The 24356-nt window shown below is 37.9% G+C and overlaps 1 protein-coding gene across 7 annotated transcripts in view; it reads right to left on the bottom strand.

Annotated features, from left to right (window-relative positions):
- The window catches only part of CARMIL1 (capping protein regulator and myosin 1 linker 1), a 398843-nt gene that overhangs the window by 81809 nt on the left and 292678 nt on the right, over nt 1–24356 (bottom strand). For all 7 annotated transcript variants that reach the window (XM_049884969.1, XM_049884962.1, XM_049884966.1 and 4 more), the window contains 3 exons: nt 22559–22657; nt 14392–14520; nt 13038–13169 (listed from right to left, as the gene is read on the bottom strand). In XM_049884969.1, the coding sequence (XP_049740926.1) occupies nt 13038–13169; nt 14392–14520; nt 22559–22657 (360 nt within the window). The remainder of the gene's footprint in view (nt 1–13037; nt 13170–14391; nt 14521–22558; nt 22658–24356) is intronic.

Here is a 24356-nt window from a genome sequence, read left to right as displayed (position 1 = left end):
TCAGTTGGGAAAAACCCCAGGTGTAAAAAGAGGGGGCCTGGCTCACAGTGTAGACTGTAATGCAACACTTTTGTAGAACAGAAGTGGATAACTTAATCTTTCCAGACCTCTGCATTTTCACCTGTAAAATTATTTCTAAGGGTTCTCTCTGCTCTACAAATCCATGATTGCATGACTATGACTCTATAACAAAGAATTTGCCTGCTTTAGACGTTCAATTCAACAGATATTTTGTAGTTAGTTCCCTGCCACTACCCTCTATCCCCAATGCTGGCCAACAATATAATACAGTACTTTTTAATCTAAGGTAATTTCGTTCATGATTTCCTTTGATCCATGTAACAACCCTATAAGTCAAGGCGGATGTTAACATCCCTGTTTTACAGATTGACTCAGTGGCAGAATTACTGCCTTCCACGCAGAAGACCCGGGTTCAGCTCCTGGCCGGTGCACTACATGAACAGCCACCACTGTCTGTCACTGGAGGCTTGCACGTTGCTATGTTGTTGAACATGTTTCAGCAGAGATTCCAGACTAAGATGGGCTAGGAATAAAGGTCTGGTGATCTACTTCCAAAAATCAGCCAAAGAAAATACTATGGATCACAATGGTCTAATTTGCAACCGATCATAGGGATGGTGCAGAACGGGGCATCATTTTGTTCTGTTGTGCATACAGGTGCCAAGGGTCAAGGCTGACTTGACAGCAGTGAGTAACAACACTAGGTAGATGAGGAAATCGGAGCTCAGAGAAGAGAAGGGACTTGTCAGGGTCACTCAGCTTTTACTAGAATAGGTGAGATGAGGACTCAAGTCTTTTGTTTCCTACTTTTGCCAACCTTTTCCAATGCCCCCACCCAATGCCCAAAGCCGTATACCTTCCCCAGGTCAGAATCAATTCGATGGCAACAGGTTTTGGGCTCTGCTTCATTACCTACAATTTTTTTCTCTATTCCCTTGAGTCAGTGGTACCGGAGGCTACCAGGGTGGACTTTGTGTTGGCAGGGATGGTAGAATGGAGAGGAAAAGGTCACAGAATAAATTTGTACTGAAGCCCCTGAACACTGCTTTGTATCTAGCTCCCAGCTCAGGTCCTTAAGTAGCATCTCCTTTCACATTCCATGGTTCTGCTGCCCACCAGACCCAATTCTTCAACATCCATCCTTCCCATAGCTTCAAATTACTACCTATATTCCGATACCTATCAATGTTTATCAACAGTCACGTATATAATACACCTGATAAAAACATATAAAATGGAGCCTATTAAAAGGATTTCCCTTCGGACATTCTACCCCAGAAAAGGCAACCACAACATGTTTCATTTCCCCCTCCTACCGCCACCTAGTGGTGAAGAACTTAGCTGCTGGCCAGAAGGTCGCAGTTCGAATCTATCAGCCTCTCCCTGGAAACCCTATCCAGGCAGTTCTACTCTGCCCTATGGGGTCGCTACGAGTCGGAATCAACTCAATGGCAACAGGTACGGCCACCCAAATAACAGTAACTACTAACAGGAAAATAAACCATTCTTGCTAATTAGTTCTTTATTGTGATGAGTGGCACCAACCTAGGTCAGAAATTTGCAAGACTCCCTAGATCCCACCTACCTCAATCCTTCCGCCGACTGCATCCAAAACATGTTAATTTACTACTAGATATTTTCTCAAACATGGAAATATCTTTAGCACAGAAGAGAAACCCCAGCAATACTTGGTGGCTGCTTAACTTTCCAGCCTCATTTCTTGCTATATCTCTACATTCCCCTTATAACTAAACCAAAAGCCAAACCCATTGCCATCAAGTCAATTCTGACTCATGGTGACTCCATGCACTTCAGAGTAGAACTGTGCTCCACAGGATTTTCTTGGTTGTAATCTTAGGGAAACAGATGGCCAGGTCTTTCTTTCGTGGTGTCACTGGGCGAATTCAACTGCCAACCTTTTGGTTAGTAGCCGAGTGCAAACTGTTTGCGTCACCCAGGAACCTTCTTGGTTTTAAAGGAAATGATTTTTCCCCCTCCCCAATTTATCCTTAAAAAATTCCAGATCTACAGAAAAGTTAAAAGAATAGGACAATAAAATCCATAGCTCTCTCCTATGAATTATTCAAAAATAAGTTGTAGTAGACATCATGACCCTCCACCCCTAAAGGCATCAGCATATATTTCCTAAGAACATTGATATAAATGCTATGTAATATAATATCATTACCATACCTAAGAAATTTAATCATTCAAATACCTTCAATTATTCATTATGTCCTTCATAGCTTTTTTTTTTTTAGTCAACCCAGGATCCCAATCACAGTTCAGACATTTCATTTGATTATCATGTCTCTTCTGTCTCCTTTAATCAATAATAGTTTTTCAACTTTTTTAAAATAGTTATTGTTATTTTCCATGATATTAACTTCTCTAAATGGTATGCTATGTGTTCTGGATTTGTCTGATTGTTTCCTAGTGATTAGATTCAGGTTCAACACTTCAGTCATAATACTACATAGGTGATATGTGTTTCCCATGGCATCAGATTAGAAGGTAGGTGGCATCTTTTGTTCCACTATTGGTGCTTCTAAGTTTAATGACTTGGTTTAAAGTGATGTCCACTATTCAATATTGTTAAGATACCAGTTCTCCCCAAATGGATCAATATATTCAATGCAATTCCAATCAAAACTCCAGCAAGGTTTTTGTAGAAATAAAAAGTTAATTTTAAAAAGTATATGGAAATGCAAATGACCTAGAATATCCAGAGCTATTTTACTGGTACAAACAGTTAACACACTCAGCTAATTGTAAGGCTGGAGTTCAAGTTCATCTGGAGGAACCTGGAAGAAAGGCCTGGAGATCTACTTCTTGAAAAATGGAGCACAGTTCTGGTCTGGCACACATGAGTCAGATCTACTTGATGATAACTGGTCTTGGTTTCTTTTAAAAAAGAAAAATTTGAAGTACTTACACTTCCTGATTTTATAACTATAAAGCAGCACTAATAAGCATGATATTGGCATAAAGGTAGACATAGAGATCAATAGAACAGAATAAAGAATCAATAAAACAGATTCCAGCATACACAGCTAACTGATTTTCCACAAAAGTGTCAAGGAATTCAACGGGGAAAGAAAATCTTTGTGACAAATGGAGCTGGAACAATTGGTTATCCATATGCAAAGAAAAAAACGAACCTTGACCACTATTGTACACTCTACACAAAAGCTATCATGAAAGGGGTCAAAGATCTAAATGTAAAAGCTGAAACTATAAAATTTCTTGATGAAAAGTTAACAGAATACCTGTGTAACTTTGAATTAGGCAAGTGCTTCATAGACATCAAAAGCATGAAATATAAAGAAGAAAAAAATGATGAGTTTTATAAAATGAAAAACATCTGCTTTTTGAAAGACACCGAGAGAATGAATGGGCTTAAGCATAACAATGACTGTGAGGACAGCACAAGACCGGGCAGTGTTTTGTTCTGTTGTATATAGGGTCGCCACGAGTTGGAAGCGACTTAATGGCACCAAACTAACAACAAGAAAGCGAAAAGGCAAGTCAAAGACTGAGAGAAAACATTCATGATACATACAACTCTTGGAGTATCTGCATCCAGAATATATTTAAAAGAAGAAACTTACAACTTGGTAAAAAAAGACAAACAATCCAATTAATTTGGTCAAAAGACTTAAACAGACATTTCATAAAACAAAATATATCAGTGGCCAATAAGCAAATGAAAAGATGCTCAACAACCTTAATAGGCAGGGAGAATGCAAAGTAAAGCCACAGGAAACTGCTACACAGCTACTGTTGTTGTTGTTCTTAGGTGCTATCTAGTCAGTTCCAATTCATAGTGACCCTATGTACAACCGAACGAAACACTGCCCAGTCCTGTGGCATCCCCACAATCATTGTTATACTTGAGCCTATTGTTGCAGCCACTGTGTCAATCCATCCTGTTGAGGGTCTTCCTTGCTGACCCTCTACTTTATCAAGCATGATGTCCTTCCCCAGGGACTGATCCCTCCTGACATGCCCAAAGTAGTCTTGCCATCCTTGCTTCTAAGGAGCATTCTAGTTGTACTTCTTCCAAGATGGATTTGTTTGTTCTTTTGGCAGTCCAAGGCATATTCAATATTCGCCAACACCACAAAGCAAAGGCATCAATTTTTCTTGGGTCTTCCTTATTCATCATCTAGCTTTCGCATGCACAGGAGGCAACTGAAAACACCATGGCACACCTGAGTCAGGCGCACCTTAGTCTTCAAGGTAACATCTTTGCTTTTTAACACTTTAAAGAGGTCTTTTGCAGCAGATTTACCCAATGCAATGTGTCTACTGATGTCTTGACTGCTCCTAACCCAAAGATCCACTAACAGGTCAATGGAAAATTGTGGTATATTCATACAATGTAATACTATTTAACAATGAAAAGAAACAAACTAATGATGCATGCAACAAACGTAATCTGCGGCGACAGAAAGTAGATCGGGGTTGTCTAGGACTTGGGGTAGAGGTTGAGGAAACTTGAAAATGATGGAAATGTTTTGAATCTTGATTGTAGCAGTAATTCCACAGCTGTATGCATTTATCAGAACTCATTTAATTGTACACTTTGAACAAGTGCAGTTTATACTTGAATATTCTGTGTTTACTGTATTTTTATGCAAATAATGTGCACCTTAAAGGGTTGTTTGCCAACCACACCCTCCTCCACACCCCACCCCACCCCCGTCAAGGTATTTTTGTAAATATACTATGCTAATTTTTTTAATAGCAACATGTAAAAAAAAAAAAAAAGGCGTAGCGGCAATATGTATGTTGTTAGCTGCTGTCAGTTAGTTGCTGACAGGTGAGTGGTGATTACTGTGTATTTTACTTCTATTCTAAAGCAGCACTCTCCTATATAGAACTTCCTGAGATAATGGGAATATCTGCGCTGTCCAGTAAGAGAGCCACTGGCTACGTGTGGCTGTTAAGCACTTGAAATATGACTACTGCAACTAAAAAAACACTGATTTTTAAGTTTTATTTAATAAGAATTTAAACTTAAATGGCCACATACGGCTAATGGCTAACATACTGGATGATGCTGGTCTAACCTTAATTTTTTAACTCTTGTCCCGAATGAAGCTAGGATTTTAGACTGTTTTAACTCATGCTCTACTGAAGTATATGCTCTTGTTTCTAGTATTTTACTTTTTTGCAGCACAAATTAGATATTCATACCATAGTGTCAATATAGGCAACATTTCTATTTACCCACATTTGACATTGTCCTTACTCACTATTCCTTCTCGCAGCTCAGATACTCTTTTTATGCTAAATGCCCTTTGTCCAAAAGTATATCCTTTAGATGCTTCCTCAGTGAGTTCTAGTGACAGTAAACTCAGTTTTTGTTTGGATGAAAATGTCTTTTCTTCATCATCACTCTTGAAAAATAGGATCACTGGGTATATAATTTAAGTTGGTGTCATGGGAATTGAATTGTGTTCCCCAAAAATATGTGTCAACTTGGCTACGCCATGACTCCCATTATTGTGGTTATCCTCCACTTTGTGATCTGATGTAATTTTCCTGTGTGTTCTAAATCCTAATCTCGGGCTGTGGTTAATGAGGCAAGATTAGATTATATTAAAGAGAATTAGGGTGGGGTGCAACACCCTTACTCAAGTCACAGCCCTGATCTGATGTAAGGGGAGCTTCCCTGGGGTGTGACGTGCATCACCTTTTATTATCCTACAAGAAGTAAGAGAGAGAAGCTAGCAGAGGGAGGGGACTCCTAGCACCGAGAAAGTAGAGCCCAGAGCGGACCATGTCCTTTGGACTAGGGGTCCCTGCAAGGAGAAGCTCCTAGACCAGGGGAAGATTGATGACAAAGACCTTCCCCCAGAGCTGACAGAAAGAGAGAAAGCCTTCCCCGGAGTTGGCTCCCTGAATTCAGACTTCTACCCTCCTAGACTGTGAGAGAATAAACTTCTGCTTGTTAAAGCCATCCACATGTGGTATTTCTGTTATAGCAGCACTAGATGACTAAGACACCTGGTATTCTATTTTCTCTCAGAAGCTAGAAGATACTATTTCACTGTGTCTTGGCTTCCACTGACTGTTGAAAAGTCAGCTGTCGGTCTTACTATTGGTGTTTTGTAAGTAATATGGCTTTTTTTCTCCCTCTTTACTCACTTTTCATTATGATTAGTCTACACATAGATTTACTTTTATTCAATGCTATAGATTAAATTGTGTCCCTCCAAAAAGATGTTGAAGTCCCACACCCTGTACCTGTAAGCGTGACCCTGTTTGGAAACAAGGTCTTTGAAAATGTTCTCAGTTAACATGAGGACATATTGGAGTAGGATGGGTCCTAAACCTATGTGATCTGTGTCTTTCCAAAACTGGAGAAGACATACAGAGACAGGAAAAACAGAGGAAAGATGCCATGTGTCATTCTGCTGCTGCAAGCCATGGAATGCCTAGTTATCAGAAGTTATGAGAGAGGCATACAACAGATTAATCAGAGTCTCAGAAGTAATCAACATGGCTGACACCCTGGTCTTGGACTCCGAGCCTTCAGAATTGTGAGGCAATACATTTCCACTCTTATAAGCCACCCAGTTGTGGTATTTTGTTATGGCAGCACTAGGAAACTAATACATGTATCTTGCTTGGGATTTGCTAGGATTCTTGAACCTGAACATGTGGGTCTTTCATCAATTCTTGAAATTCTCAGTCACCATCTCTTCAAATGTTGCCTTTCCCCTATTCTCTCTTTTTTTACTTTCTGAAAATCTAAACTAGGTTTATGTTAAATTTTCTCACTCTATCCATGTTTCTTAGCTTTTCTTATATAGTTTCCACTTTGTTACCCATGTGTGACAGAGTAGAATTGCCCCACAGGTTTTTCTTGGCTATAATCTTTATAGAAATAGATCACCAGGCCTTTCTTCCATGGCACTGCTGGGTGGGTTCAAACCACCAATCTTCATGTTAATAGATGAGTTGAACAGGCCCTGTGTTTAAACTGTGATAATCAGATGTTATTTGGCATGTATCTCCCCAATGACAATTACTAAGGACTGTATTTCTGACTGTTAAAATAACTAATGGTGCTTAGAAAACCTGTATAATATCTATAAAATAAATTGGATTAATATCTTTAACATGGCAGCTACGCATTCTTATATTTGTGCAATGAGTCAATGACTTGCGGTAATTCATCTTAAGTAAGTACAGCATTCGTATGAATGTACTCTGAAATCTTTCTCTATTTTGCTTTGGAAAACATGCAGTTGTAGAAAAAAAGAAAATTTAATTAGATAACTCTTCAAGCCAAACTGAGCTAATACTTGACAAAATGCCACCTAAATCTTTCAGGTGTCATTTCCTAAGTAAACTTGAAGTTTACCAGTGATGTATTTCACAGTTTAAGCCCTATGTGGAAATCAAGAACCTCTCAATCCCAAACAAATGACCTAAAATTTAAGCCCAAAAGAGAAAAATGAAAGTTTCCTTATGTTTAAACATTCCGATACCACTTATTCATCTACTATTACTCCAGGAATAAATGTTAGATTCAAAAAAGAAAAAACAGGAAAAAAGTAGTCATTTTAAAGTACCTAAAAAACAGGCCACTCTAGAGAAAAAGTCAGTTATTTTCAAAGAAGGAAATTCTCCAAACTGACAGCTTTCTTCTCCAGGAAGTTTGCTAAGAAAGCAGGCCATTTCTTTTGCCTTCTTAAATAATATTTTTTAAAAGACTGCTCAAAGAGCTATTTGAACTTATTCAATATTCAAAATGTCTATCACTGACCATGAGTTACAGGATAACTGAATATTAAAGCTGGAAGGAATCTAATTATCTTGAGGCCAAGACAACCCTGTACAAGGAAGCTACCCAGAAAAGTTAGGCTTCTTGCTTAGAGCACATGGCTAGTTAGTACCAAACCCAAGACATGAATCCAGGCCTCCTAGTCCTGGTTTCTCTCTTCCTTTCCTTACCTTCCTTCCTTCATTCACTATAATAAACACTTAAATTTACAAAATAACAATAATCTTTTACAAAATAATTCATCTTTTTTGGCTTTTACTAGTATAACATGTTAATTTTAGTGAATTTAAGGAAGGGCTCTCTTTATCTGGGGAAAATTTGATACAAGTAGTGAACTAAATCAGGACTACAGTAGTTTAATAGGAAACTGAATACTGATTATAATAAAAATATATTTCCTACCTAATTTTTTAAAAACATCAAGGCACGGAAAAGCTATATTAACAGACAAACGGGGAATATTTTTAAAATAATAAAAGGATGTCCACTTGGAAAGAAATGGATAGGAAGCAAACTACCTACAGCTGAGTATAAGTATCAAAAAGTAAATGTGTTCCAGCTTACAAGGAAATTAATAAGTATCATTTAGTTAAGAAAACTGGATTGAGGATTTGCTATGAGTCATGCCAGATATTTCCTAAGGGAAAGGAATTGGAAACTTTGAAGGACTGAGAATAACGAAAACAAGCAGAGAGCAATGGAAACGCGGGCCGTTTGGGAGTCTGGGGCCTTGGAGACAGTGAGAATGACAGAAAGGCTTGTTAATGACATCTGCAAGCAAGGAATCGGTGGTAAAGGAGAACATGTGACATTTAACAAGGGGCCAGAAAGGCAGCATTAGAAAACTGTGGGGAATGTCTAATTATAGAGAAATATTTCTGATCCTAAATATATTTATATTATTTCAGCCTTTTAAAAACTCAAATGCCTCTGACTTCAGATCTTTGCCCTCTTGCTGGTAACCAGTTGCCATCACCTTAACTCTGACTCACGGCAACCCCATGTGTGTCAGAGAATTGTGCTCCACAAGGTTTGCAATGGCCAATTTTTCACAAGTAGATCACCAGGCCCTTCTTCTGAGGTGCCTCTGGGTGAACTTGAACCTCCAACCTTTCAGTTAACAGCTAAGCACACTAACCGTTTGTACCACCCAGGGAGTCCCTTATCCTCCACTCCCTCTCAGGAATGGCAAGTCTACTTCAACCATTTGGTGCAATGAAAAGGAAATGGACACAAAGAGGTACAGGGTTGTGGTTTAGACCAAGAGAAGCAACAAGTGATGGTAAGAGGCTGTTTGACAGGGATGTTCATGTTGCAAAATTCCATGCCGATTTAAATGCCAGCCAATTCTTAGTCTGTAAGGAGTTCTCACAAATATTTCAAAGGCAAAAGTAAGCAATGGACGTGAGTAGGTAATTTGCAAAAGAAGAAACACAAATGGGTAGTAACGTTACTTGATGTATCACTGGTTATTAAAGAAGTTCAAAAGCCATAAGATATCATTTCTTTAGCCATTTACATGGACGAATATTAAAGGGTTGATACCCTTAGAGGTGGTGAGGATGTGGCAAAATGGGCAATCGCCTGGACTACTTGAGGGCTGTTTGAGAATACATATGAAAGTGTAAAATCCAAGTACCATCTGATCTAGCAATGTGTCAATTATAGGAATTTAATCCTGGGTAGTGCAAATGGTTTGCACTTGACTACTAACTTAAGGGTTGGCAGCTCGACCTCAACCAGTGGTGCCATGTAAGAAAAGCCTGGCAATCTGCTTCCATAAAGATTACAGTCAAGAAAACCCTGTGGAGCAGTTTTACTGTCTAACACGTGGGTCACCACGGTAGGAATTGACTTGAAGGCAATAGGTTAACCTAACAGAATTAATCAAAAATAGGAAAACAAATCTTGCTAATATGTCTATATAATAGAATAACATATAGCCATGAAAAATGATAATGATTATTCACTGATCTAGAATGATATCCATGATGCTGTTGTTGTTGTTGGGTGCCATGGAGTCAGTTCTGACTCATAGGGTCCCTATGTACAAAAGAAGAAACACTGCCAAGTCTTGTGCCATCCTCACAATCACTGCTGTGTTTAAGCCCATTGTTGCAGCCACTGTGTGAATCCATCTCATCAAGGGTCTTCCTCTTTTTCACTGGCCCTCTTACCTTAAGATAATACTGTATAGTATGATCACATTTACGTAAAATTGTATGTGTGCACAGATGTCTAGAAATTCATGAAATTATTAACAGTGATGCTACTCTGGGATTTCGAGTGGTTTTACTCTCATCTTTTACACTTATACTGTTTCAATGTTTCACAAGGAGTAAGTGTTATGGATTGAATTGTGTCCCCCAAAAATGTGTGTCAACTTGGCCAGGCTATGATTTCCAGTATTGTGTGATTGTCCACCATTTTGTCATTTGATGTGATTATCCCGTGTGTTGTAAATCCTGCCTCTATGATGTTAATGAGGCAGGATAATCAGCAGTTATGTTAATGAGGCAGGACTCAATCTACAAGATTAGGTTGTGTTTTAGGCCAACCTCTTTTGAGATATAAAAGAAAGAAGCAAGCAGAGAGACCTGGGACCTTCACACCACCAAGAAAGCAGAGCCAGGAGCACACATCCTGTGGACCTGGGGTCTCTGTGCTGAAAAGCTACTAGTCCAGGGGAAGAATGGACCTTTCTCCAGAGTTAACAGAGAGAAAAGCTTTCCCCTGAAGCTGATGCCCTGAATGTGGACTTCTAGCCTGCTAGATTGTGAGAGAATGAATTTCTCTTTGTTAAAGCAATCCACTTGTGGTATTCTGTTACAACAGCACTAGATAACTAAGACAGTAAGCTTCATTTTTTGCAGTCAGAAATACACAACCAAAGCTGATTTTATTTTAAATATGTAAGAAGTATGCTTTCCTTCGTGGAGCATAGAACAAGTTCTATTAGGTAAAAAATGGTCTGACAGAATTCTATACCAACCAACCAGTCCCTTTTCTACCCATCTGTCTCTGCTCAGAAAATAACCAGTTAAATACAATCAAAATGATACCCAATAGTCTCCTCATATTATAAGCAAAGGAAGACAGGAGCTTAAACTCCTAAATAATCCACAACGTTTTCTCCCTCATTAACTTCATTTGCAAAGAGAGTAATTAGCATATTGCAAAGTTATTCTTGAGTTGCACATCAAATCCCTATGTGTTGCAGCAACTTTTTTCTCAAAACAAATAATTATAGCAATTAAGACAAGGTTTTTTAAGGCACCCTTGAACAGACTGAAAACTTCCTGGATGTGCAATTTCCTTGGTATAGCTATTTTATAAAGCTGTTGTTGTTAAGTGCTGTTGAGTCAGTTCTGACTCATAGCAACCTTACGTACAACAGGATGGAATACTGCCCAGTCCTGGGCCATCCTCACAACCTTTGCTATGTCTAAGCCCACTGTTGCAGTCACTGTGTCGATCTATCTCATTGAGAGTCTTCCTCTTTTTTGCTGACCCTCTGCTTCACCAAGCATGATGTCTTTCTCCAGGGACAGGTCCCTCCGGATAACATGTCTTACCATCCTTCCATCTAAGAAACATTCTGGCTGTACTTCTTCTAAGACAAAATTTGTGGCAGTCCATGGTATATTCAATATTTTCTGCCAATACCATAATTCAAAGGCCTCAATTCTTCTTTGGTCTTCCTTACTAAATTGTGGACCATAACAAATTATGGATAACATCATAAAGAATGGGAATGCCAGAACACTTAATTGTGCTCATGCAGAACCTGTACATAGACCAAGAGGCAGTTGTTTGAACAGAACGAGGGGATACTGCGTGGCTTAAAATCAGAAAAAGTGTGCATCAGGGTTGTATTCTTTCACCATACTTATTCAATCTGTATGCTAAACAAACAATCCAAGAAGCTGGACTATATGAAGAACATGGCAATAGGACTGGAAAAAGACTCGTTAACAACCGGTGATATGCAGATGACACAACCTTGCTTGCTGAAAGTGAAGAGAGCTTGAAGTACCTACTAATGAAGATCAAAGACTACAGCCTTCAGTATGAATTACACCTCAATATAAAGAAAACAAAAATCCTCACAACTGGACCAATGAGCAACATCACGTTAGATGGAGGAAAGATTGAAGTTGTCAAGGATTTCATTTTACTTGGATCCACAATCAATACTCATGGAAGCAGCAGTCAAGAAATCAAACGATGTATTGCATTAGGCAAATCTGCTGCAAAAGACCTCCTCAACGTGTTGAAAAGCAAAGATGTCACTTTGAGGGCTAAGGTGTGGTTGACTTGAGTCATGGTTTATAAAGTTACCTTTAAAAAAATCTGGTCAAGATTACTCTCATTGTTGTTGCCAGTTGCCACTGAGCTGATTTCAACTCACGGCGACCCCAAGTGTACAGAGTAGAACTGTGGTCCACAGGGTTTTTAATGGCTGACTTGTGGGAAGGAGATTACTAGGCCTTTCTTCTGAGGTGCCTCTGGGAGGGTTCGAACCACCAATCTTTTGACCAGTAGTCAAGTGTTTCACCATTTGCATCCCCCAGGGACTCCTCCTTAGGTTCCTCTACCTTTTAAAATTTCAAGAGATTTTTTTTCCCTCCCTTTTTTTTCAGTCAGTGAGCCTATAGGCAGGTCTCTGCTACTTTTGGTACCTTGTAACATCATTCTAAATCCCTTTCCTAGCCTTACAACCAGCCATTTAAAAGGATCATTATTCTATTTGCCTTGGCAGACTCCCCAAGTAAGCAGTATCTAGGTACTATAAGCACGGCTCCTATCGTCCTTCCCGTTCTCTAAAGCAAGTGTAGTAACAGAAGACATTTTTTCCTGAAGCAGACCCCTCTTTCTGCCTTTAAGTAGAAATCAATCATTCCCTCATCAGTGAAGCCACTGGTGATCTATCATATAGCAAGTACAGTTAGAGATATACCATCAAAAATAAAATTGAATTTTGAGAGATTTTATTTGACTTCATTAGTAAGAAGTTGTTCCACAGCTTATAAAAGAAGTTGGAGATACTCTTCAATTTTTTACACACAAGTGTGTATGTGTGTGCATGCACACAGACATACACACACACACTCCTATAAAACATATGTGGCGATGGTACAAAATGCTATCACACATAGTTGAATCATAACAACTTTATTTCCCGCCCCCCCAAAAAAACAAAAAAACCACCAACCTTTAGTTGTTCATCTACAACTCGTGTAACTTCTACAGCCATTGATTCCAGGGTCTCCTGAATTGGACTGGATGACAAGCCACTGGCTTCCGCCCAAGATGCACCACCAACATGGTATAAATTGGGTAACAACTGAAAGAAAAATCAAAACTAACCTCTCCATAATTGAAAAAAATATTTAAATATGCACCAAAGTCATCACAGAGTTAATGAAGAGGATGGAGAAAGCCAATATTTGAAGAAATATTATCAGGGATAATCTGTTCTCAGAGAACCTTCTTACAGACTAATAAACTGAGGTCCAGGAGCTTTGTAGAAATTATACAAGAAATCACAACAATCTTAAGAAACACTAGGCTGGGGATTAGGAGACCTCCATGGTGGCCACTTCTGTCATTAACCAACTCTGAGACCACAGGAAGAGTTTATTGTCCCTTTGTGCCTTCATGTCCACATCTAGGGTATGAGAGTTTTTATGATTTGTAAATAAATCTCTTATGATATTTGATGACTATGTGATTCTAGTAACACAGCCAGGACTAGATCCCAAGTTTTGTGATTGCCAGCTAGTCCTCTCTCTACTAAATAGTCCCACTCTAGGAACCAAATTCTAAGTTTAGAGGAGACAGAAAGGAGTTTCATAGTATCAGCTTAGATCTAGGATAATTTTAAACAAGCAGTTACTCATTTAAACTACAACTACCTCTCAGATGAAACCCTCGTGGCATAGTAGTTAAGGGTCAGCAGTTCAAATCCACCAGGCACTCCTTGGAAACTCTATGGGGCAGTTCTACTCTGTCCTATAGGGTCACTATGAGTCAGAATTGACTCAATGGTGATGGGGTTTTTACCTCTCAGATATTCAGGGCCCTAATACATCCTTTGTAAACCATATTCTGCTTTTCATTTTACATCTTGATTATTGACAATTAGTAGAAACGAGGCAAAGACAAATTCAGTCTGCCAAACATTAGTACTCTTAGAATTGGATACACAGGTAAACAAAGTTAGAAATAATTTCTAAAATTGAATTTACAAGAGTCTTTTTCTTACGGAAAATTTAAAACATCCAAAAATAAGTGAATAGTATAAGAAACTTTCTTGTATTTGTCAAAAAGCCTCAACTGGATATAAATCTACGTTACAACTTGTTTAAACTAAATTCCTACCAATTTCTTGCCCTACTTTGCGCCGAATAATTTTGAGGCAAATCATCTTATTTTATAGTTTATAAAACTGGATTTTACGAATACTGAAGAGTTTATTATACTTCAGAAGGGCCTTCACACAACCTAAAACAGTCTTGTTTTTTTTAAATACACAAAACTTTCACATCGCCTGAAGTGGAACTTACCGTTTTCGAGTTCTTAGCATCACGCATGAGCCTTTCCGCCGATTTTAAATCTTCCTGGACAGCATCTCCCCCACAATTTCGTAACGAGTTGAGATGGTCTTGTACTTTCACACAGATTCTGTCAATCATCTGCTCCAAACCAGAAAAATGACAGCAAGCATCCGAGTCAGGACAGGCAATATTCAGACAGAAGGAAACACAGAATGAATGAGGAAGAAAATCTCTCTCACTGGAATCTTCAAGAACACAGCTTATGGACAGTTAGTACCTTAACTATTTATACAGGAAAACTCTGGCAGCATCAACTCCAGAAAAGAACATTTAAGGCATTTCAGTCTCCTTTCCTGCCTTAGGATACGCAGCAGGGAGAGCAAAAGTGAATTATTTCTTGATGATTCAGGATTTTACAGCTACTCAGTGACAGTTTGCTACATAGTAACTCTCCTTCATTAACTTTTTAAAAATGAATTTATGTTAATTTTTGGTGAAAATATGCACAGCAAAAGATACAGCATTTCCACAAATTCTATATGTACAGTGACATCATTTACATTCTTCGAGTTGTATAACCATTCTCACTATCATTAACTTTTATGTGGACCAGGACCCTGGGTGCTACAAACAGTTAACATGGTTGGCTGCTAACCTAAAGGCTAGAGGTTCAGGTCCATCCAGAGGTGCCTTGGAAGAAAAGCCTGGTGATCTACTTCTGAAAAATCAGCCACTGAAAACCCTGTAGGGCACCGTTCTGCTCAGACACATGTGGGATCCGCAGACATAGTGGGGTGGGCAGTAGGGAAACAGAGAAATGGAATGTGCAACTCTGAGACTGTTGAGCTGACTAAAAATGATGCCCGTGGCCAGGTGGTCTCAATATTATAAGAACCAGAACATCCCCTGGAGGTTGATTTTTTTTTAATTACTTCAGATAGTCTTTGATATAAATTAAGAACTAGCAAGACAAAAAAGCAAGTTGAACTTGTGAACAGTAACATAGATACAACATAGATAATAATGCTAATAACATCTAACTCTATTCCAATAAAGTCCCCTCCCAGGTTAATTGCACCTGAATTATTTCCAGTTGTTACATGAGTTTAAATATAAAACCCAATGAGAAATAAAAAAAAAAAAACCTCCCAAAAGATAAGATTATGCTCTTGTATATTTGTACTCATAGGAAGAAGAAACAAACCTAACAAGTCTAAAGAAAAAGATAACCACAGTGTGATTTTAAAAGTTCCTCCCATGTTTAGGTCAGAGCTGTAAGTTGTCTAGTTCACGGTCTTAAAAAATTGTTCATTCTCCATAGACCTCACATGTCAAGAATCCCAATCCAGGATTAATGGACCACAACGACCACAGCATCCACCAGACTGAGTCCAGTACAACTGACTGTTCTGACAGGGATCACATAGAGGGTCCCGAACAGAGCTGGAGAAAATGTTGAACAAAACTGTAACTCACAAAAAAAGACCAGACTTACTGACCTGACAGAGACCAGAGAAACCCCGAGAGTATGGCCCCTGTATACCCTTTTAACTCAGTCATGAAGTCACTCCCGAGGTTCACCCTTCAGCCAAAGTTTAGATAGGGCCATGAAACAAAACGAGACTAAAGGGGCACAGCAGGGCAGGGGCAAGGACTAGAAGGCAGGAAGGGACAGGAAAGCTGGTAATAGGGAACCAAGGTCGAGAAGGGAGAGTGTTGACATGTCTTGGGGTTGTTAACCAATGTCATAGAACAATATGTGTACTAACTGTTCAATGAGAAACTAATTTGTTCTGTAAACCATCTAAAGTACAATAAATAAATAAATATAAAGAGTCCCAATCCATCTGATAATTCATTTGGCAAAGATGACAATCTAGCAATATTCTTTTTTATTTAAATTCACACTTCAGTTTGTTTTTTATTAAGTGCTTTTGTTTAACTTTTATTTTGTTGTTATCATTGAGAACATACCCAGCAAACCATACGCCAATTCAATAGTTTCTACAGGTACAATTCAGTGACACTGACTACGATTCTTCAAGTTGTGCAACCATTCTTACCCTCCTTTTCTGAGTTGTTCCTCCCCCATTAACCTAAGCTCACTGCCCCTACGGTTCCTACTTAATCTTTGGAGCTGCTGTTGCCAATCTGATTCCATACATAGAGTTCTTAAAAGAGCATAAGGCTCAAGGCAGACATTTTTTACAAGTTAAACTGAACTATTGTTTGGTTTTAATGATTTGAAATCACAACTACAGGAAGTCAAAGTCTAGCCCCTCACCCCCCACCCCCCTCCCCCCGCCGCCAAATTCCAAAATAATAGAAACTTTCCTCCACTAGGTAGGAAGACTTCAGGTCTGACTTCAGATCCCGTGTCCACTGCTGCAGCCCTGCCACCTCTCTTTTTCCCTTTTATATAAGACAGTCCACAATGCCCACCTGAAAAGAAGATGGGTCTTCTTTTCTCATGTATTATGAAGATAATCACATAAAATACCACCATTCAAAGCACCTCTTCTATTGACCAAGGGTCAGTAATGTCAACTTCGATGTATATGAAGAACAGCTCTTAAAACTGTAAGATTTATTGAGGCTACGAAAGTGGACTATCTAGAGCTCTTCCGTGAGAAAACAAAGCTAGATGTATAATGCTTCTCATGTCAAACTGTCTCTCCAATTAAAATCCAAGCTTGTAGGCAGAGATCATCTCTTAACTTTCTACATTTACCAAATTCCCTGCAGAGAGCTAACTATATGTTCGAAAAGATCTTGATTGATATAAATTTTAACTGTCCTAACTATTGTATTGATCTGTGCTTCCTGAAGCAAAAGTGGTCAGCGATAATTCACATCTTACCAAGAATGAATACCTAATTTTAAGAGACAAAATAAATCACACACTAAGAAAGGAACTGATACACATCTGGGGCCACAACAGACTAATTTGAGAGGCATGTGGCTGTGCGTACTATAAAGATCATCATCTTTAATAATTACGAGGCACCAAAGAGACTCATGAAGTACGTGCATTAAGCATTTTCCAGGGAGTGGGAGTTTAAATGAACTAACAAAATGGTCTTTAAATGTAACATTTTTCAATCACTTCCAAAAGTAACATAAAAATTCAGTTCTTCAAAGAGGACATAAAATCTTACATGTTGCAAGGATTCTTCTAAGCTACACTTGCAAAAGTTTAGCAAAGCCCAATAGATTATACACAGTCTCCTTATTGCTAAATTTAGAGCTGAAATCCTAGAAAAGTTTAATGATTTATTCAAGATGATACAGAATGATTAGAGTGCAAAGTGAAAATCTGAAAAAAAGGAAATCAAGCATCTTGTGTATCAGTCTATTATGTCCGTCACTTCATAATTCAAGACCCTAAAATACATAAAGCATGAAGATTAAAGGAGTTTGCAAGCCAAAAGGCTCAAGGAGATTCAATTCAAAATAAAGGGAGATTCAATCTGAGAAACTGTAATCTGAATTTCTCTTGGGTTATCCATCAGAACACTTCATGGAAGATGAGGACACTAGGGCTTTTTAACGTAACCTATTTCATCCTAATTGCTATTGTTCAGTTGTTCTAAAGCAACACAGAAAAGTTGTTGACTACCAAGAATTTGAACACCTATAATGACAAGATGCTCACTTCATTCCAAGAAGTACTCTGTTGTTCTGGGACATGGTCTTCTTTGAGCCCTAATTCATCTTTCCATGTCCTACTTACAGGTCCCATGTGTTACCCCTTCAGCATACCGTAAACAGTAACAATCTCTCTTCCCCATGCCAGTCTTTCACTTGGACACAGCTATCCATTCTCTCCTAACCTTCTTTTCTTCAGGCTAAACATTCCAGTTCCTTTTACCATTCCTACCATGACATAGTTCTGAGGTCCCTTTTAATATACTAGACTGTAAGAGAATAAATTTCTCTTTGTTAAAGCCATTCACTTGTGGTATTTCTGTTATAGCAACCCTGAATGACTAAGATGGTTGGCAGTGGGCCAACTCCAGGTCTGTTTTTGTAAATAAACTTTTATTGGAACAAACACATTCATTCACTTACATATTGTCTAGTCTATGGCTGCTTTCATGCTACAAGAGCGGTGTTGAGTGGCTGCAACAGAGACCGTGCGGGCTACAAAGCCTAAAATACGTAGTATCTGAATCTTTACAGAAAAACTTTGCTGACCCCTGCTTATGAGGGTTTCCGAGCAAGAAAAGAAGGAATCAAGAGCAGAGGTGAAGTGTTGAGTCTTATAACAAAGAAAGCCCTTAGCAAAGAAAGCCAACAGACAAAAACATACATTAATAGTTTGAGACTAATGTTTCATTAAAACATATTTCAAGTCCTTCAGTGTCACCTGGGGATGATGATGGGCTATGGGGTTGGCAGGGTAAGAACAATTGTCACAGAGGGTCTATTCTTCCTTTATTCAGATTCCTGGAGCCTTCAAGGTAACTTTCCCCTAAAGTAGCTGAAAAGATTAAAGTTGGAAAACTGCAAAATCATTATGTCCTGAGTAATCCCCAAAGCAAAAAGGTAGCAATATACCCACTGCATAACGACTCAGATAGCAGAATTAAACATCCATGTATGTCTCCTGTGTACAATTTTCTCTCTATCGAGAAGACGAACCTTACTTCTAAGAATTAGCATTAAAGGTTGCTGTGATAATCTTTTTGGATGGGAAAAACCCCTTCTGAATAAGGAAAAGTTGGGAAGATGTTGTATTAAAAAAAAAAATAAGCCTACGTTATGATAGCTCATAAACGAACCCAAGGCAAAGGTTCAATGTAAGATTTTAGCACTCTCGTTGCATTTAATGTTAAACACTAAAACCAGAAAGTAACCGTAAACCATAAAGTACTAGGGTAACATTAATCCCTTACAGATTTTTAAGGCATTGGTAAGTCAAAATAATATTTTCTTTCTCAAAACTCCCTGCTACCTCACTGATATTCGTAACTATTTTTTTTTCTTTCTTTTTCAACACAAATAGCTTTACCTGTTCTTATACAAATAATAGATGCTTTACTGTAAGATATTCAAGCACTACTGGAGAATAATCACACCACCTGAGAAAACCATCATTTTCATTTTGGTGAACACCCTTTTGCAAATCTCTAGTCATACATGTCATTTTATCTAACTGGAATTTTAGACTGGCTGCTTTTATTAGATGTCTTTTCTCATTCTCTTTTAAGAAAAAAAATTAAAATGACATCTGTGCAAGGTAAGAAAATAGGGTAAATCATATAAGATGGTCACAAATGACAAACATTTCCCTACCAGTCAGTTCTTCTCAATATGCAGCCACAAACCCTTGGAAAACCTTCTAATTCTTTCATTCTTCTGATGGTATACATTTCAAATGTAAATAGATTTATCTTTTTATATTAATGATTTCTAGAAAACAGCAGTTGATCCCATGAAATAAAAACTAAAAGTTTAGAATACTTCTATCACTAAACTGTCTCCCCTTCAATTCCTGATTTGAGTTGGTTTCATTATTTTTACATTATCAGGATATTCAATACCTACAATCTGTCAAGTAACAATAAAGTCTTCCCATCTTGTCTAAGCTGACATTAAAATTTTAAACTCTCTAAAAGGCAGTTACAAAGTTACGATTATAGATCCAGAGGGAAAGAAACGTGACACTGGCTGCAACAATGGGCTTAAACATAGCAACAATTGTGAGGACGGTACAAGATCGGGCAACATCTCGTTCTATTGTATACAGTGTTGCTATGAGTTGAAACTGCCTCAATGGCACCTAACAACAAAAACAACACAAAGTAAACTGTCCCAAAGTAGCAATTTTTTAAACATTATTTCAGCTTTCATAGCTTCTTGTATGATTTTTTTTTTCGCTATAGTTTATTGCTTATATACTAGGCTAGAGTATTTTCTAAAGTAACTTTTTCATATGGAATGTGGGGTAAAATTTCTAAGTCCACATCTGAAAATGTTTTTATCCTGTTCTCAAAGGTGACTGACAGAATGGCTAGGTATAGAATTATCAGTCAAAATAAATCTACTTCTGAACTTTGATGACATTACATTGTTTCCTTCTAGTAATTGAGATTGGTGCTAAGAATTGGTGTTTTGTTTCCTTGTAAAACAGCCATTTATTCTCTCTTTAAGATTTTCTTCCTTATCCTAAGTGTTCTGAAATTTCACCAGGATGCCTTTAGGTGTGGATGTTTATGCTATTCATTCTGATTAATTTTTTTTAAAACATTTTATTGTGTTTTAGGTGAAAGTTTTACACAGCAATAAAATTTCCCGTTCAATAATCAATACGCAAATTGTTCCATGACACTGGTTGCAATCCCTACAATATGTAAGCACTGTCCCTATTTCTCCCCTGGGTTCCCTGATTCCATTTCATCAAATTTCTCTGCCCCTCCCTGCCTTCTTGTCTTCGATTTTGGGCAAATGTTGCCCTCTTGGTCTCATATAGTTGACACAGTTCTAAGGAACGCATTCCTCATAGGTGTTATTGTTAATTTTATAGGCTAGTCTATTATTCAGCTGAAAGATGACCTCCAGGAGTGGCTCGTTCTGATTACTTTTGATGGGTCACATCAACCCCCAGACTAATAGGACATGGTTTTTATTATATATACTTTTCTATACATTACATTATACTATACTATATACCTGTTTCTGTCAAGTCGATTCCAGCTCATAGAGACCCTATAGGACAGAGTAGAACCACATCATACCGTTCCCAAGGAGCAGCTGGTGGTTTCAAACTGCCAACCTTTTGATTAGCAAGCCAAATGCTTAACCAATACGACACCAGGGCTCCATACTATACACTATTTTATATTCTTTTTTAATTTTGAAGCTCCTATTTTTTTATTAGGAGGATGATCGTCATTTTGAATCTACTTGTCATTTATAATTTACTTTTTTCTCCTACTTTTCATTTCTTTGTCTTTTTACTACATGCTATAGAGATTTCCTTGATTTTTTTTCCTCAGAGAAACAGCTTAGTTTTTGTGCTATCAGTTTATTTAACTTTATATTTCAGTAATCATATTTTTAACTGTTACGCATTGCTTCTTGTTCTCTACTCCTTTTCATAGCAGTCTATTCTTATTTTATAGACGTAATAGTCTCTCAAATCCCATAGTCTCTCAAATCCCACTGAATTTACGAATTAGAAATTAAAAAAAAAAAATCCTCTGTTGTACTCCGAACTATCTGGGCTCAGTTCTTTCATTTACCTTGGTCTTTCTTTGACATGCTACTGGTTTTCCTCAAATGTCTTATGATTCTTGGTTTTGGTTTATATTTTTGGAGGGGAAGTTTCTACACTATGTTTTTTTTTTTTTTTTCCAATTATAATTTCTTTTTTCCTTCTCTAAAGTTGGGTAGAGAGAAGGATGAGGTAAAAGAGAAAAGCATCTCAGTTTTCTCTGCAGCACTTAAATATTAATATTCAACAAATTCTTCATTATTCAAGAAAAATCTGGAAATTTCTGCTAATCAAAGCATTCGCTGTTCAAATCCACCAGCTGCTTCTTAGAAACCCTATGAGGAAGTTCTCCGCTGACCTATAGGGTCACTGTGAGTTGGAACTGACTCGACAGGAAAGGGTTTGGTTTTTTGGTTTACTCAAGGAAGTGCAAAGGGGTAGAGAGAGAGGAACAGAATGTCTCCAAAGTAGCCAATTTGATTACCCTTAGATTTTATTATCTATGGGTTCCTAATATTTGTATGGAGCCTTGGCGGCGCAGTGGTTAAGTGTTTGGCTGCTAACCAAAAAGTTGGTAGCTTGAATCTACCAGCCTCTCCTTGGAAACCCTATGGGCAGTTCTACTCTGTCCTATAAGGTCGCTATGAGTTGGAATTGACTCAGTGGCAATGGGTATGGTTTTTTGTTTTTTTTGTTGTTTTTAATATTTGTATATAAATCTAAGGCCTCATTGGTAATCTTAAAAGGCACAAAATCATTGATTAAAAGTGCGTATTTATCATTAGAATTAGTCTACATTTCCCTTGATCTCTCTCCCCCAAATTTACTTAAATCTGTTGTCATTGACAGAAATCAGCTCTTATTGCTCCACTGGGAATGATTCAAACAATGAGGTCCTTTGCTCCTAGAAGGATCAACTTGGGAGTGAGTGGAAGGAGAACCCTGGTGCTCTCTCACCTGCTGCGTGGTGCTGGTGACGATGCCCTGCTGTAGGCGATAGGCCTGCTCTTGAAGGTATTTTCTAGTCTCATGATTCCGGAGAAGATAGTTTTCTATCTGGAAAGGAAGCAGATGTAGCTTTCAAGAAAGCACTGAAATTCAGTACAGAATATAATTGTAAGTGAAACACCCAGTTGCTGAACTTAAAACCATTGCCCTAATACACACAACCTGCCCATGCCTTGACCTGTAAGACATATGGGAGTGGGAACAGGGCAGCATTGTGATTTATTACTGGGGTTTTAGTTAGAAATTTAACTTGTGAGTAAATGGAGTAATTTCTATGTGATTCAGTAGCTGACAAAGATAAGCCAATGTTTAATTACCTCCAGGGCTACAGACCACGTTTAGTGACTTTTCATCAATCTTTTGCCGCAATCTCAATCCTTCTCTCTCATGAATTTTTAACTACTAAACAGTTCAGAGGAAACCCTGGTGCCATAGTAGTTAAGAGCTCCAGCTGCTAACCAAAAGGTCGGCAGTTCAAATCCACCAGGTGCTCCTTGGAAACCCTATGGGACAGTTCTACTCTGTCCTATAGGGTTGCTGTGAGTCAGAATCAACTTAAAGGCAACGAGTTTTGTTTTGTTTTTGGTTTAAACAGTTCAGAAGCTAAATAAATATCCCCAAGGAGTACAGATGCTACTCTGCAGCCCTCTTAGACTTAGCCAGTGATAGAATCCACCAGCACTTGGAAGAATTCTTTATTTGAAGGGGGGAAAAGATAAAATAGCTAAAAATTTTGAAAGAAACAGGCTGGTATTATTCAAATATATATACTAATGTTATTCATGAGATTTTTTTTTTTAATCAAATAACAGGACTAATTTTAGTAAATGACAACAAGTAAGAAAGTGAATTTCCACAGAAAATGGAAAATCTTAAAGTTGTCTGAACCTGTGTTTTTATACAAAGACAATCCCCTATGAGAAACTCTAAAATGTAAATAAATAATAACTGGATTGAAATAAAGCATTAAGAATGAATAAGATACATCTGGATATATACTGAACAAAAAATATACAGTTAACCACTGGAGATGTGAATATCTGTGGAGATTTTTTTTAAAAAATGATTTGAGATGGGCAAATTATGTCATCTGTGATTTTTTTTCCTTCTTTTTTTTCAGTTGTATGTGTGTTTAATAATACCACTTAACCATTTGGCTTTTAATTTGTCACTATGGTGCCCTGGTTAAGAACTTCTAATAACTGTGAAGCTCTCAGCATTATTACATTTTCATTTTCCATATGCTAAAATGACTACTACTTAATATCAATTAGGAACAATTAAAATACAGACTATAATTACTATCATCCCTAGAACTATAAAACAGAAAATGTACTTTTCTACCAAACATAAATGAAGAAATTATAAAAATGAACATATCCCTGAAATGAAACATCATTAAAATGACACATTAATGTCATGACATTATATTACATTAATTTTCTCTTGCTGTTTTCTAAGAGGTCATCTCTTACCAAGGTGACATTACCATCAATGTAAGATGCTTTATCTAGAAAGATCCTTGCCCTGAAATACAACAGGCACACGCTTTAGGTCCTTTCATTTTGTTGTGCGTTCTTTTACATTTGTAGGCTGTCACCTGGTTCTGGGAGGAATTTGTTTATTCAGGAGGCTCTTGGCTCTGGCACGAAAAAGGTGCACCCAGGGCTGGCCCACACGTTAAAGACCGTTTTCCCGGTGCGCCAAGCTCCACAGACTAAACCTACAGGCAATTTGTTAGAAAAAC

The sequence above is a fragment of the Elephas maximus genome, chromosome 1 (assembly GCF_024166365.1).
Source record: "Elephas maximus indicus isolate mEleMax1 chromosome 1, mEleMax1 primary haplotype, whole genome shotgun sequence".
NCBI classification, from domain to species: domain Eukaryota; kingdom Metazoa; phylum Chordata; class Mammalia; order Proboscidea; family Elephantidae; genus Elephas; species Elephas maximus.
The sequence above is the reverse complement of the archived record's forward strand: the minus strand, read 5'-3'. Positions and strand labels throughout refer to the sequence as shown.